Below are 15,440 nucleotides of genomic sequence, written 5' to 3' on the forward strand. Positions count from 1 at the left end.
TGTAAAAATAGCATACAAATATTTGTGTAAAACACACCTTCACCTCTCAAAAATAAAATGACAACGTTGTAGAGGTAACAGTAGCAGAGGGACTTGAGGGTGAGCAGTGAGGTCAGTCGGTTTGGATATGGTGCATAAGTTACAATCGTTAGTGTCCTGGCACCATTGCGGATATCGTAGGTGTGTGCAGCCTATTGCAGTAGGGTGTGCACCCCAAAGCTCAAACACACGTGCCTTTCTCTGCAACCTCAGCTGCACTGCACAGTGAATGAATGGGAAGTGCTCTGTGCTGAGCAGCTTCCTCTTTATTTCACAGAAGGAAGCTTAGTAAACAGTTTACTATGCTTCAGTTATGACTGAACATAATAATTAAATGTCTTCCCTGTGTTCATTTAGAAAAGGAAAGGGGGTGGTAAATGACATATTTACTAGCCCCTTCCCCCACTCTCCATCCTAAAACATCCTCTGTGCAGCAGCTGGGGGGGGGGGGGGAGCAAGCAGTGGGGCGAGGGGGGCCAACATGGGAGGGAAGCCCAGGCAGTAGGGGGAATCGGCAATGCACGTAGTGATTAGGGTGTGCCCAGGCCCTCCAATGTAAGAAACATTCTTCCCACTGACCTCCAATGTAAGGTGTATTCTTCTCACTGACCTCCAATGTAAGGAGCATTCTTCTCACTGACCTCCAATGTAAGGAGCATTCTTCTCACTGACCACCGATATAAGGAGCATTCTTCTCACTGACCACCAATATAAGGAACATTCTTCTCACTGACCACCAATGTAAGGAGCATTCTTCTCACTGACCACCAATGTAAGGAGCATTCTTCTCACTGACCACCAATATAAGGAACATTCTTCTCACTGACCATCAATGTAAGGAGCATTCTTCTCACTGACCACCAATATAAGGAACATTCTTCCCACTGACCACCAATGTAAGGAGCATTCTTCTCACTGACCACCAATGTAAGGAGCATTCTTCTAACTGACCTCCAATGTAAGGAGCATTCTTCTCACTGACCACCAATGTAAGGAGCATTCTTCTCACTGACCACCAATGTAAGGAACATTCTTCTCACTGACCACCAATATAAGGAACATTCTTCTCACTGACCACCAATGTAAGGAGCATTCTTCTAACTGACCTCCAATGTAAGGAGCATTCTTCTCACTGATCACCAATGTAAGGAACATTCTTCTCACTGACCACCAATATGAGGAACATTCTTCCCACTGACCACCAATGTAAGGAGCATTTTTCTCACTGACCTCCCATGTAAGGAGCATTCTTCTCACTGATCACCAATGTAAGGAGCATTCTTCTCACTGACCACCAATGTAAGGAGCATTCTTCTCACTGACCTCCAATGTAAATTTCTTTTCTATATATTTTCTTACCGAATTACCTATAAATCAATTATCAGAGAGGTCCTCCTTCTTTTTATGTCTTTATTTTAGCTTCCACTCTAAAGCTTACATGTCTCCAGCCAATGAAACAATTTATTTAATTTACAAACGCAATTTTTTTGTTTTACTCCAACCTATCGATATTTTCAGATTTTTCCAGGTATCTATGGTATGTGTGCTGCTACCCTTTCGTTTCTTTGTGTGCCTGTGTCTCCTCCCAAAACATGTACCTGCAGGACATATGGGACACAGGTTAACTGCTGGGTGACTAGCTTATACACATTCTCAATGAACCATAAAGGAAGGAGAGGCTGCCCGGCAGACAACTGAGATCCACAACTGAGTCACATCAGGCAGGCGCCAAAAGTGTTAATAGCTGAACAGAATGCGTGGAACATGTCAGTAAACTGTCACTTCATGTTTTGTAGACTGGCAAAGCGCCATGATCTTCTGACACAAAGACTAGATCGCATGTTCAAAGACCGCCACTGTGTTTTGCTGAGTGCAATACGTAGGCAGTTATTGCAGAGTCCTCCTAAAAAAAAAAAAAAAAAATCATTTGGCTGGTTGGTAATTTCTTCAGTATTTTCCTTGACCCGGCACAAGCATGCTGCAAGTTCCAGGTCAGTAATTCAGCAGCTGCTGAAGCCACTGAATTGGCATGACAGCCAAGCAACTAGTATTTACAGAAGCAGAGGTCTGCAGTAGCAGCCTACTTATTTCTCTCAGTACAGGTTTCCTTTAAATGTAAATGAAGTGACCTAATTCACGTGGGCACACCAATCCATGTGCCCCTTCTAAAGGGCCATCCTCTGCCGCTTGGGATGCACAGGTATTCCATGCAAGGGACGTGCAGGCAGCCTGTCGAAATCAATGACAGGCAGCCCATGGATCTCCAAGCCCATCCTGGGGTGCGCATCTATGTGGGTCCAGTGCACAGATCAGGGCGATCGTGACCAAATGCTTTCTGATCCGGGCTTTGGACTTGCATGGAATTACACTAGAAGGTGCGTATGGAGGTCCATGCAGGTCCGTGAAGCCCACTGCTTGTCATTGATTGCCAGTGCGCCTCTGCACAGAACACCTGTGCATCCCAGGTGGCAGAAGACAACCCTTCACATGGGCGTAAAGGATCGTTCGTTGTGGTTGAGGCCTTAGGATTCAGTTCACAGCACATTACGGAAACGCCTGTTAAGTCGAAAAATCCTGGTGCACTACCATTCATTCTGAACGCCAAATAAAATGGCATGAAAGTTCTATGTTCCAACTGTCGATTTTTAAGCTAATGTTTCAAACTTGACAGTTGGACCTGTAGGCAAAATCTATGATATGCCAAATCAGATAACCCCGTATATGTTTATATGAAAATGTTATTGAGAGAAAGAAGCCATTGTTGATGTTGTCTTCTGTTAATGATAGTTATTTGGCTGTCAGGCTAATCCAGTAACTCAATATTTTTTGGGTAACGAACATGGAAGTATGCCAATTAGGTGTTCTGGTTTCAGGACCCATTTAAACATATGCTTTGCAGTACCACAGGTTTAAATGAGCTTTAGCATAATGCATGGCAGTGCATAAAGTGCAATGCAGTGCTGTTTATTTTGAATGGCATGCCAATGCACTGAACCAATATTTGGAACTCGCTACCTCCACCTGTCCGGCTATCCCCTACTCTTGCTACCTTCAGGCGATCCCTGAAAACTCATCTCTTCAGGAAAGCCTATCACGTCTCCAACCAATCTCTTTTACCACCTCCATCAGCTCTTTCCCCACAGTTACAACCTGCCCCACCCTATTAGATTGTAAGCTCTTCTGAGCAGGGCCCTCTTAATCCTCTTGTATCCTATTGTATTATAACTGTATCATCTCCCTTTTATAATGTAAAGCACTGCATAAACTGTTGGCACTATATAAATCCTTTATATTAATAATAATAATATCACAGCTTACCACAATGCACTATGCGTCGCACCGAAAAAAATACTGTAGGTCCTAATTTAGGGTCCCTTGTGGTGTGTTGGCAGCCCAATCAACATGAATGCATTGATGTGCTGCGTCACACTGAGTCACTTGTTCCAAATGATTACTTTATAGTGACTATACGTATAAAGAGAGTGTTGCAAGATATGATTAACTGAAACATGTGCATGTCCTGTTACATAGCTCCCAAATGTCCCTGATTTCAAGGGACTGTCCCTGATTTGGAGCAATGTCCCTCTGTCCTTCATTCCTCCTCATTTGTCCCTCATTTTGGTCTGATCTATAAAGATGTATATAAAATAAACTATTTATCTATCAAAAAGTGTTTCCCAGTGCTAAACCTTTCATCCATTTTCTAAATTGCCGCATTTGTAAATTCCAAAAGCCAGTATAAAGGAACAGTAGTGGTAAAAAAAAGCACTTGCGGGTTTAACTAAACATTTTTTTTTTGTATAATTGTCCTATGCCTAAATACTTTTGCTAATAGGCGTCCCTCATTCCCATTTTAACAAGTTGGGGGGAGGTATGCTATTAGATCTTTCTGAACTAGGGTTCTGCAGAAGTTGCTAGGGGTTCCTGAGCAAGGAGCAATGTCTGCCTATTAGATAAATAACCACTGACACCAATGATCCTTTTCAGTAAGCTGACCGCCAAAGTAAGGAGCTTTATTCCCACTGACCACCAATGTAAGGAACATTCTTCTCACTAACCCCCAAAATAAAGAGCATTCTTCCCACCAACCTCAAATGTAAGGAGCATTACAATTCTTCCAACTGACCACCAAAATAAGGAGCATTCTTCTCACTGACCCCCAATGTAAAGAGCATTCTTCCAACTGAGCACCAAAATAAGGAGCATTCCTCCCACTGACCACCAAAATAAGGAGCATTCTTCCCTCTAACCTCCAACGTAAGGAGCATTCTTCCCACTGACCTCCAATGTAAAGAGCATTCTTCCCACCAACCTCAAATGTAAGGAGCATTACAATTCTTCCAACTGACCACCAAAATAAGGAGCATTCTTCCCACTGACCCCCAATGTAAAGAGCATTCTTCCAACTGAGCACCAAAATAAGGAGCATTCTTCCCACTGACCACCAAAATAAGGAGCATTCTTCCCACTGACCTCCAATGTAAAGAGCATTCTTCCCACTGACCACCAAAATAAGGCACATTCTTCCCACTAACCTCCAATGTAAGGAGCATTCTTCCAATAACCTCCAATGTAAGGAGCATTCTTCCCACTGACCATCCAACTAATGTATAGTGAGCTGTAGATACAGTAATTATTAGCAAGGGTTCCCTTTAATTTACCCTTCAATTTATTTTAAGGGTTCCTCCGTGTTAAAAAGGTTACAAAGGCTGTATTAGAATAATAATAAACCAAACTCCTGAAACACAAAGAAAAAAAAAGTACACTGGAATGGACACTGGGAAATAACATTATACTTTAACAAAGTGACCACCCTCCACCAACCTACAATACAGCTCCTTTTTTGGGTATATAGCCAGCTTTTGTCCTGTGCCGCTTTTCCCTATTTTTGCGAATATTCTATAACAACTATGCTTTACACACAGTATATGACAGATATATGACAGTATATGACAGACTATGTTATACAAGAATGAAGAATTTTTAATAACTTTACTGAAGTTAATTACCATTAATAAGTTGGCACTGTACGGCCTCATAGACAATGAAGGGAGTTAGTTAGAGCAATGAAGGTTGTCTGTGGAAGTTCTCATTTATCCAGGCAATGCTATAATAGTCACATTCAACTGTACTTGTCCAATGGTGAAGACGTTCCAAAGCTTGTCCAAGCCATTTCTTGGTGGCTCGGACAAGCTACCAAACATCTTCAAAATTAAACCTCATCTGCCACATAGTTGCCCAATTAGACAGTGCATTGAGGCCGGCTAGTAAATTGGAGATATCCTGTAAGGACGTTATTCCACTGCATAGTTTTTTTGATTAAAAAGAGGATCGGTTGCTATTGGTTTCAGCAGTTTGTACAACATTAATAAATAAATATGCAAAGGCAACCACCCAAAGATTTGAACTCATAACCATCTGAATGCGTTTTCACCACCATATCCCCAAGGCTATAGTCTCAGATGGGGATTTTGCCCAAATCCAGAGTTGTAATATCAACAAGTCTAGCTGAATGTGAGTAACTACTACTGGATTTACCAATGAAGGTTGTTTGCTTCCAAAGATCAGCTCACCCAATCTATGGACAAAATCTTTCCACATTTCAAATGATGTAATACCAACGTAAAGCAGAAACAGACAAAGATACAAGCACGCATCTTAAAAATCACTGGAAAAACTGTGAACAATGCCGACTCACAGCACTGATAATGAGGAAGAAATCCGATAAGACCATCCAGACAAAGACAACACTTATACCTGCTTGCTTGCTACACACCTGGCGTCTCCAACAGCCTGTTGTCTCGGCAGATGTTTTCTGGCAAGAGGTGAAAGAGGGAGTGGTGAAAGGGCAGGAGTTAGACACATGTTTGAAAAGTTCAGAGTGACAGAGCGGGATATTGGGTGTGCGTAGAATAGAGATGATGATGTGTACATTGGAGTATAAACACACACAGCTGTCCTGCTGAGCCTTGGCTGTGGACTCATATTCTGCCATGTATAGCTGAATGCAGGCCTCACTCAAGGCTGGACAGGTGTAGGAGAGAAGTCCTGGTACTGTAGACATATTGGCACAGATAGCGGGCATGTGCTGTTCCAGGAAATCCGCAATGTTATTAAAAGTAGTGGAAGGAAGAATGATCTGCTGAGTGAGGCGAAAGTAGATGTAGGCCTAATCACTAAAATACCCTCAGGGGAATTCAATAAAGCCCTACTGAAAGTTTTCTGGTGCTATAGCCCTTTAAAATGGCCTGTGCCAGATTCAAAAACCCCTACTACCTGTTTTAGTAACTTTACCGACACATACGGCAGATTCAGGTAGTTCCTAATAGCACCATTTCCCAAACTTGCGCTATCATTGCATCAAATTCAAAAATAATTACCTCTAGCTCGTAAATAACAAAACTGTGTAATTAAGACCTATTCTAACTTGGCACACAGAGACAGGAAGAGTGCCTGTCCATGTATGCAGTGTGGCAAATTTGCCACCACTACCTTCTCTCTGTCACTGGTTGTTAAAGGGGAAGTAGGGCCAAAGCTTTTTTGGCTCCTGCGACCTGTTTTCAGCTGACAGCGGGCTACAGCCTGGACCGGCTGAGTGACGTCAGCCAACAGCGGGCTGTAGCCCGCTGTCGGCTGCAAACGAGTCACAGGAGTGAAGAACGAACTGCACTCTTGTGATCCATAGGAAAAGTAGGGCTCACAAGAGTGCAGCCCGCTGTCGGCTGACGTCACTCAGCCGGTCCAGGCTGGGGAAAGATCCCAACTCTACAGTCGTGATCCACCCAGATGCTTGGACTGGCAGCTGGCTCAGCCTCTCAGCAGTGCCACTGGGAGACTGAGCCAGCAGCTCCCTCCCGAGCCCAGTGCTCCAATGGAGGGGCAGAGTGTTTGTTCGCTCAGCTGTATTTGATCGCTTTGTGCAGAGGTGGTGAGGGACAGATGCGGCATCAGGTCAATGCTGCATCAACCTAGCTGAGTACAGTGGAACCTTGGTTAACGAGCGTTTTGAAAGACGAGCAACTTTAAAAAAAAATTCTGACTTGGTTTGCGAGTGTTGTCTCACAAAACCAGCAGAATTCAAGCTAATGTGGTGTGCAGTACCGCATTTGGCCAGAGGTGCGGGGGCGCCGGTGACACTCGGAACGGTTCAGAGCCATTCGGAAATACTCGGAATCACTCGGAAATACTTAGAAACACTCAGTTCTCGAGTGTTTGCGAGCCTTTCTGAGGGTTTCTGAGTTCAGCCGAGCTGTCCCCAAGTATTTCCGAGGCTCTCCGGCGCATGCGATATTGCATACAATAGAAGTTAATGCGGAACTAATTATATTTGTTTCCGTTGACTTCTATGGGGAAACAGGCTTTGATATGCGAGTGCTTTGGATTACAAGCATTCTCCTAGAACAGATTATGCTTGTAATCCAAGGTTCCACTATATACGTTTTTTTCTTTTTTTATACTCCATACTTCTCTTTTAAAGGACTCTGTCGGCTTCATAGCCGACAGCCTCCTAGCAACCGGTGATGCTGCGGTGGACAGAACCTGATGGGGAAGCAGAGACACTAATTTCCCATCAGGTCCACTTTTGCCTTGAAAATGACAGCAGGCAGTAGGCGGGTTCTAGAGCCAATAGCAGTCAGTTTATTGGCTAAGGATCTGCCCACTGCCTGCTGTCAATCAAAAGGGGAGCAGACCTAATGGGACACTAGTGCCTGTGAATCCTCATCAGGTTCCACCCCCCCAGTACAAAATTCGTAGTCACTGTGCTGTTTGACAGTTGCAGCGGGGAGGAATCACAGTTGCACTGAGGGTGGAGTGTCTGTATGGACACTCTGTCCTCAGTGTGCCTCCACACTTGTTGAGTGCCCCAGATTCATGGACCTTTCTACAACAGGTACATGAATCTGTCGTGTGTAGGCACGTTAAAATTCTAAAGAGTGTCTACACACTCTTTTTAAATACCACCGTATATCTCTACCATGTTAATGTAATTTTGAAAGTCATTTTCAATATTTAAATATGCAGCTGTCCTTAAAGCTACAGTAAAGGCAAGCCCTACCTGTCCCTCTCTTGAAACCAGGTCCCTCTGTCCCTGTTTCTTCCTCAATGCTCTCTCTTTTTAGCCCGATGTAAGAATCTCTTTAAAAAAACGTATTATTTTAACTTTAAAAGTGTTTTACAGCCTTAACCTTTTATCTAACCCTTAATCTATTTTATTTGCTATTTAAGAGCCAAAAACAAACAAAAAAAATAAAATAATCTGGGTTAAACAAATCAGTTTTTTGTGCACTAATCCTCTTGGTCCCTGCTGTTGGAGGAGTAGCAGGGGCTTGTTTTTTTGCCTATTTACTTTGTGCTATCATGTGTTCCTCTTTCCCATCTCACAATTGGGAGGTATGTCAATACTACATTGTTATCTTCTTTACTACAGGAACTGTACAGGAACAGGAACTGTTCCCTTTTTGTGAAAATCTTTGATTCTTCAATGAACAGGGTTGCCATTACACACAGCGGACCAGCAGAAAGCTTTACTCTGTCCCTATAACGTTCGGAACTGTGACCTAACTCTAGCCCTCATTCGGTAATAGACCTCCTGGTAGTAGTAATGACCAGATATCGCTATCAATTAGTGGGTGAAATGTCTGTTACTGTAATGTCCCCTTGTGATGACATTTTGTAAAAGAGTAACAGCATCTGACACTTCACTATGACTGATGATAGCAGAGAGCAGAGAAGAGTCTACCAACAGGGCACTGAGAATAATGCAAACCACTCTCATTTTGCTATTATTTACAGTATAACTAAAGGCAAAGCTATTTTTTCAGTTTTGGATAGAGTGGAGATGGATTAGAACACCTGTCAGGTTTTTATTGCTGGTTGTGCCCCTGTTAAGGAGATTCACTCTGTCTATTTGCCCTGTTTACCATTATCACTGAAAGTGAAAGTAAAAGAAAATCCCAAATGATGGGTTGTGCCCAGAAAAGTAATAATTGGGAAATCTTCCAATGGGGACGCTAGTTAAGGTGACCTAGGGGTCCCCAAGGAATTCCCTTAATTTGCAGAGATTTTCTCTCACTTCCTGTTTGGCTATGAGACAGGAAGTGAAGGGAAATCTCCACAATGGGACATAGATGTCAAAAAAATAATAATCTGATGTGGGTTATAACTCTCCCTTGCCTATCTAAAATAAAAAAAAAAAAAAAGTTTTGCTTATAGTTCTACTTTATTATAGAGCAGTGGACTCCAAACTGCGGCTAGTGGGCCAGATGCGGTGCTTTGCTTGACTCTATCCAGCCCTTGGGCACCGTTCCTCCCACAGACACCAACAATGAGGTACAATTCGTTCTGCTGACACCAACACTGGGGTATTATTCTTCCAATTGACAAAAATTATGGGGCAAAGTTCCTCCCACTGATAACAACAATGGGCTACTATTCCTCCCACTGACACCAATCAAGGGGCACTATTCCTCCCACTGACACCAATCATGGGGCACTATTCCTCCCACTGACAGCAATGATGGGGTACTATTCCTCCCACTGACACCAACGATGGGGTACTAATTCTCCCACTGACACCAATGATGAGGTACAATTCCTCCCGCTGACACCAGTGACACTGACACCGATGATGGGATACTATTTTTCCCACTGACACCAATGATGGGGCACTATATATCATCCTACTGACCATAAGCGTTATGTAATTTCTTTTCCACTCCCAGTGACCACCAAGCCTGAGCTTTGTTGCGACTGGCACAGAGGAAGTGTCTACGCCCACTGGCCACAGTCCAGCCTACCTAAAGTCTTAGGACAGGATACTGGTCCTATGTTTAGACAGTTTGGAGATCCCTGATATAGAGAATGCATCAAATGGCACAAGCTTGCCTGACTGACTATGGAAATGGGCCAGCAAGCAGAGAAGAACACCTGTGTAATGTTGTACATCTAAACAATCCTATTTGGACTCACTTGCCCCAACAATATTTTTTAATTAGTTTCTGGACTCCTGACAGACCCTTACATCTTTCATCCAGTACTGCACTGACGTTTCTGGATTCTGAGCCATGGGGAAAGCAAAATAATTGTCAAAACATCTGCAGGAAAAGGTAGTTGAACTTTATAAAGCAGGAAATAGATATAAAAAGATATCCAAGGAATTGAGAATGCCAATCATCAGTTTTCAAACTAATCAAGAAGTGGAAAATGAGGGGTTCTGTTGAAACCAAACCACGATCAGGTGGACCAACTAAAATTTCAGCCACAGCTGCCAGGAAAATTGTTCGGGATGCAAAGAAAAACCCACAAATAACTTCAGGTTAAATACAGGACTCTCTGAAAACATGTGGTGTGGCTGTTTCAAGATGCACAATAAGGAGGCACTTGATGAAAGATGGGCTGCATGGTCAAGTCGCCAGAAGAAAGCTCTTACTACGCAAATGCCACAAAGTATCCTGCTTACAATACGCCAAACAGCACAGAGACAAGCCTCAAACCTTCTGACACAAAGTCATTTGGAGTGATGGGACCAAAATTTAGCTTTTTGGCCACAACCATAAAGGCTACATTTGGAGAGGATTCAACAAGGCCTATCATGAAAGGTACGGAGGTGGATCACTGATGTTTTGGGGATGTGTGGACACAGGAAATTTGGTCATAAATGTTGGCAAGATGAATGCAGTATTTTATCAAAACTACTGGAGGAACATTTGCATTCATTAGCCAGGAAGCTGTGCATGGGATGTACTTGGACATTCCAACATGACAATGATCCAAAACACAAAACCAAGTCAACCTGTCATTGGCTACAGCACAATAAAGTGAAGGTTCTGGAGTGGCCATCTCAGTCTCCTGACCTCAATATCATTGAGCCACTCTGGGGAGATCTCAAACGTGCCGTTCATGCAAAACAGCCCAAGAATTTACAGAAACTGGAGGCTTTTTGCCAAGAGGAATGGGCAGCTTTACCATCTGAGAAGATAAAGAGCCTCATCCACAAATACCACAAAAGACTTCAAGCTGTCATTGATGTTAAAGGGGGCAATACACGGTATTAAGAACCGGGGTATGTTCACTTTTGATCAGGGTCATTTGAGTAGTTTCTGTTGCCATTATGATTTAAAAAGAGTAAACACAGTTGATTGATAATAAATGGCTTCAGCCAAACACTAACCATGAGTGAAAGAAAAGTTTTTGTGTTATCATTCATATTCTCTGAAAATAGCCAAGGAATCATACATTCTGCCAGGGTATGTAAACTTTTGAGCACAACTGTATGCATCAATAAAAAAATGTTTTATACAACTTTGTTAGAGTTGTTGCCATTAAAATCCCATATTAGTAGGTATCTCTATTTTCCGACAGCAGAGGAGTCCCTGCTGTCAACATACAATGGCACATCAGGGAGGATTCTTCCATCCACCTCGCTTGTGTGGATGGGGGGGGCATCATCTATGGCCAGCCTTATTTTAAGAAATGAGCACAGTTTTACATTCTTCCAGCAAATACTTGCTTTGTGGCTCTCAGCCTTCGATCACATGACATCTCAGATCTGCAAAGGAATTAAGTGTCGGGAGTCTTCCTTCTCCCAGGCACTGTGATGGCAGGTCTGAATGGGGGGGGGAGCTAGACATACGTATATCGTCTCACAGCTGTCACTGACTGCAGGTCCTTCTCTGATTGATGTCTGAATGGGGGAGAATCTCCACTTAGGGCTACCATATATTATTACCCGGGTAGAAAAATGCCCCTAGCCCAGTCTCCCCTTGCACTGATCAGTTGATGAATTTGGTTGCTTTGACAGATCAATAGAGCATTTATAGTATCATTAAACAATCCCTTCTCACCAATATATAGTGCAGTGATTGGGACATCCAGCTACCTTCTATTACCACAACTGATCTCTTGGCATATCACAATCCCACCCCTTCGAAGACACAGACCAACACAGATTATTAGCTTAACGTCTCTGGGTTCAAATACCTCCAGAAGTGCGTGGTTTATGTCCTCCGCCGGTGTCATACGGTGCAGGTTCCTCAGGAAAATGTGTGTGTACTGTAACACATAGCCGAGATTAATCAGCATTGTTCACAAGGGAGGTGTGGATCAGTCATGAATGTGCAATTTACAGGAGGAGAAAGACACTGGGTGTGATATGTTGCTGGAGGTACAGATCTGCTTTGTAAACTTAAAGTAGAAGTAAAGGTAAAACTTTTTTTATTTCATTTCAGATAGAGTAAGGGAGGGTTAAAACCCCCTGCCAGGTTTTTGTTTTTGCCATCTGTGTCCCACCGGGGAGACTTTCCTTTGATTCCTGTCTCATTGTCAAAACAGGAAGTGAAAGAAAATCCCACCAAAGTGGGGGTAAACCCTGGTTGCCACTAGAACTAGTGTCCTCATTAGAAGATTTTCTCTCTATTACTGTTCTAGAGACAACCCAAAATTTGGTATTTTCTTTCACTTTTAGTGGGAAGAGGTGGACAGGACAAATAGGGTGAATTTCCCTAAGAGGGGTACCTGACAATGGTTCTAACCCTACTCCACTCTATCCTAAGAAAAAAAAAGTTTGCCTTTACTTATTCTTTAATCACTTGCCGACCGCCCACCGCAGATGTACTCCGGCAGGTCGGCTCTATTGTGCGAAAGGTCGTACCTGTATTTCATTTCGTGCAACAGATGTCCGCCGGCCACCCGCGATTGTTCCCGAGCGAGGCAGAACGGTGCCCTGCCTATGTAAACAAGGCAGATCGCCATTCTGACAGGGAAGAAGATGGAGATCTTGTGTTCCTGCTAAGCAGGAACACGGATCTCTGTCTTCATCCATTCAGAAACCCCCACACAGTTAGCAAGCACCCCCTAGGGACACACTTAACTCTTTGATTACACCTGATTTTAACCCCCTTCCCAGCCAGTGTCATTAGTACAGTAATAGTGCATATTTTTTTTAGCACTGATCACTGTATTAGTGTCACTGGTTTCCAAAAAAGTGTAAAAAATGTTAGGTAGGTGTCCGATTTGTCCGCCGCAATGTCATAGTCCCGCTAAAAATCGCCGTTCGCGGACATTACTAGTAAAAAAATTAAATAAATAAAAATGCCATAAAACTATCCCATCGTTTGTAGATGCTATAACTTTTGCGCAAACCAATCAATATACGCTTATTGGGATTTTTTTTACCAAAAATATGTAGCTGAATACATATTGGCCTAAATTGATGAAGAAATTTTATTTTTTATTTTTCAATTTGTTTTATTGGATTTGTTTTATAGCAGAAATTAAAATCTCATCATCGGATGAGAGTGTTCACGCACATTGCCAGGACTTCCAGTGACCAACACCGGAGTTCCAGTTCCTGCTTGCTCCTGTCTAACTGACTCACTGCCGCTGGCAGGTGATGAATCCACAGTCTCTGGATTTCCAGTGTTCAACATCGGAGTTCCATTCCTTGTTCTCTTCAGCTTGATTGGCTCACTGCCGCTGGAAGGTGAGTCCACAACTTCCGGTGAGAGTGTTTACCCCAGGTGGAGGACGACCCATTCATGGTGATCTCACTGCTGCTGTGGTTATTCCATCTGCCATCTATTTCTGAATTGGATTGCACCGCTGACTTTATTTCCCAGTGCGGATCATTCAGCATATTTTGTCACCAATTGGTTCTTCATTGAACTTATTTTGTTTCACCATTCAGTGACATTTATTTCATTTGGCTTTACACGAATTTGCACATAGGTACTTTATCATTCAATCACTGTTCTATAACTAATATGCACCTTATTGACATTTCTTGCACATTATATTCATTGTGTTGTTGTAACTTATACATAGCTTCCAGCTGTCCCCGATTTTGAGGGACTGTCACTGATTTGGAGTAATGTCCCTCTGTCCCTCCTTCCTCCTCATTTGTCCCTCATTTTGGTCTGATCCATATAGTTGTATATAAAATGCACTTTTTATCTATCAAAAAGTGTTTCCTAGTGCTAGACCTTCATCCAATTTCTAAATTGCTGCATTTGTAAATTTTAAAAGCCAATATAAAGGAATAGTAGTGGTAAAAAAAAGCACTTAAGGGTTTAAAACGGGATTCCGGCCAGCTAAAAAAAATTTTTAAAGTCAGCAGCTACAAACACTGTAGCTGCTGACTTTAAATAAGTAGACTTACCTGTCCTGGGTGCCCGCGATGTCGGCTGCGCAAAGCCGAACCGTCCCTCAGCTCTCGGGTCCCGGCACCGCCATCCTAGGTAAGGGAAACAGGCAGTGGAGCCTTACGGCTTCACTGCCAGTTTCCTACTGCGCACGCGCGAGCGGCGCAGCGATCTGTGAATGGCCCCGTGGTGTTCTGGGAACACACACAGTTCCCAGAAGACAATGGGGCCGCTCACCGAGGAGAAGAACACGCCGCGGAATAGGAAGAGGCAGATTAGGAAGACTGCCTAGCAACAAGGGTTTAGGTAAGTGTAAAAAAAATTTTTTTTTCCAAATGTTTTTTTTAAAAATTTTTTAGGAATTTTGGTGGCATTTTTTTTTCCAGGGTGGCCCTCCGCTTTAACTAATATTTTTTTTTGTATAATTCTCCTTTAATGGGGCATGGCAGGGGGTGTGTCCTATTCCTGCATACTTTTGCTAATAGGTGTCCCTTGTTCCCATCTCAAAAAGTTGGGAGGTGTGACTTATGTTCACGGCTAGTTTCAGCGCTACACTATGGGGGTTATTTACTAAAGGAAAATCAACTTTGCACTGCAAGTGCACTTGGAAGTAAAGTCGCTGTTGATCCGAGGGGGACATGCAAAGAAAATTAAAAACAGCATTTTAGCTTGCACATGATTGGATTATAAAATCAGCAGAGCTTCCCCTCATTTCAGATCTTCCCCTCAGATTTAGAGCGACTGCACTTCCAAGTGCACTTGCAGTGCAAAGTGGATTTGCCTTTCGTAAATAACCCCTGTGTAACTATATTTCATATTCTGTTTCAATTTTGTCTATTGTTGTGTTAGATGCTTTTTTTTATTTTTCACCATTGGTTAGCGCAGTAATCTCACCCACATTCCATGTACTGCTTCACAACACGCTGCGGTTAAAAAAAGGCTCTTTTTTTATTCAGTGCACACCACTGCAGCGTGCCGGATAAACTGACTTAATTGTAAACAAGACAAATTGCCTTTCTTTACATTGGCACTGCCATGGGAAAGGCTGACCAGCGCAACACAATGCACCCGGTATGGACAGGCCCTTTAAGGTACTTCCTTTTAAAGGGTGTCAATGCTCGGTCCCTGTGATCCTGTGTTGTCCTCCTGTCATACAGGCTTCAGATGGAGACTACAAGTGCCTATTTCAACACATGACATGGCATTGGTACACTGTTATCATTAGGAACCTGCCCTGAAATTTGCCATACAGCCATCACTGAA

General features: G+C 43.0%; 1 protein-coding gene across 3 annotated transcripts in view; it reads right to left on the reverse strand.

Annotated features, from left to right (window-relative positions):
* Positions 1–15,440, reverse strand: part of FGD1 (FYVE, RhoGEF and PH domain containing 1) — a 247,924-nt gene that overhangs the window by 88,026 nt on the left and 144,458 nt on the right. Inside the window, exon 1 of one of the 3 annotated variants that reach the window (XM_073600188.1) lies at positions 5,797–6,049. The exons of the other annotated variants lie outside the window; for them this stretch is intronic. Coding sequence (XP_073456289.1) covers positions 5,797–6,034 — 238 coding nt within the window. The 5' untranslated portion in view covers positions 6,035–6,049. Of the gene's footprint in view, positions 1–5,796; positions 6,050–15,440 lie in introns of those variants that run through there. 3 annotated transcript variants of the gene reach the window in all.

The sequence above is a fragment of the Aquarana catesbeiana genome, linkage group LG09, assembly GCF_042186555.1.
Source record: "Aquarana catesbeiana isolate 2022-GZ linkage group LG09, ASM4218655v1, whole genome shotgun sequence".
NCBI lineage: Eukaryota > Metazoa > Chordata > Amphibia > Anura > Ranidae > Aquarana > Aquarana catesbeiana.